Genomic DNA, 1,228 nt, shown 5'->3' with positions numbered 1-1,228 from the left:
GACGTCGTTGTCGTCGTCGTCGTCGTCGTCGTCGTCGTCATCGTCGTCGTCGTCGTTGTTGTTGTTGTTGTTGTTGTTGTTGCTGTTGTTGTTGTTGTTTTTCGTTGTTGTTGTTGATGTTGTTGCTGTTGTTGTTGTTGCTTCTGCTGCCGCTGCTTTTGCTTTCGTTTTTCGACCTGTAATAATCTATGTTATATGATTCTGGTGGATCGATCTTTGCGTCTTTTTTAAAGAAGAAAACACACGCTTTTCATACCTCAAAATCTAAACGAAGGTAGTTTTCAATATTCCTAAGAAGAGCATGACGAAGCTTTTTAGCGTAAAAAATGCATGCTCCAGAATTTAGCCATTGATATCAGTAATTTTAAAAATATGCCGACTCTTGATTCACAGCCATACGAGCAACATGTATCCACCAAATTAAATCTCATTTTTTGTTCTTGGGATCTATGTTTATATTACTTATTAGCACAATGATCGCATTTATTTTGGTTTTCAAACTATTAGTTTCATTTTAATGAAAGCAAAATTGGACGAAAGTGTTTATTCTTAGGGTCTGTGTCTTTACCAAGCGACACGACTTACTTTTTTAAAGGAATTGCAAACTATTATTTGCGGAACTGGCAGATGTGAAGAAACGTGTTTGGTCACTAATATTGCTCATTTCTAGTTGTGCCTTGGATTACCAATGCGCCTCTACCAATGCCCCCCCCCCCCCATCCCATTTTTTCCTGCCTCCCCACTTCATTCTCAATTTTGCTCGTTGTTTTTCCTAGACCAGCTACTGTCTTGCAGAAAACTCCAGTCCCAAAACACATCAAGAAGGTAAGAAAGGGGGGGAAACGGGAAGAGCTACGTGTACGACGAAGATAGGAAGACAAATGGGACCGAAAAGGGAAGAAAAGTAGGTGGAGGGTGGGACTTAAAGAAGAAAAGAAGAAAAGGAAATGAAAAAGAAGGTAAAGGAACGAGAAAAGGGCGGAAAAAGAGAAGAAAATGTGAAAGAAAGAAGAGAAAAAAGGAAAGAAAAAAGGGAAGAAAAAAGGGGAAAGAATAGGTAAGGAAAAAAGGGTAGAAAAAAAAAGAAAGGAAGAAGGGAAGAAAAGTTGGGAAGAAAGAAATGAAGAAAAAAAGAGAAGAGAACAAAGGGGAAGAGAAATGGGGGGAAAGTTTGCGTACGAATGAGAGCAGATCAATTATAGGGGAAAAGAATATTTCCACCCCAACT

General features: G+C 39.0%; 1 protein-coding gene across 1 annotated transcript in view; it reads left to right on the top strand.

Moving 5' to 3' along the window:
* The window catches only part of LOC101848351 (extensin), an 11,150-nt gene that overhangs the window by 3,516 nt on the left and 6,406 nt on the right, over positions 1-1,228 (top strand). The window contains exon 2 of the mRNA XM_035969686.1: positions 777-825. Within this exon, the coding sequence (XP_035825579.1) occupies positions 777-825 (49 nt within the window). The remainder of the gene's footprint in view (positions 1-776; positions 826-1,228) is intronic.

The sequence above is a fragment of the Aplysia californica genome, unplaced genomic scaffold (genome assembly GCF_000002075.1).
Source record: "Aplysia californica isolate F4 #8 unplaced genomic scaffold, AplCal3.0 scaffold00169, whole genome shotgun sequence".
Lineage (NCBI taxonomy): Eukaryota > Metazoa > Mollusca > Gastropoda > Aplysiida > Aplysiidae > Aplysia > Aplysia californica.
The sequence above is the reverse complement of the archived record's forward strand: the minus strand, read 5'-3'. Positions and strand labels throughout refer to the sequence as shown.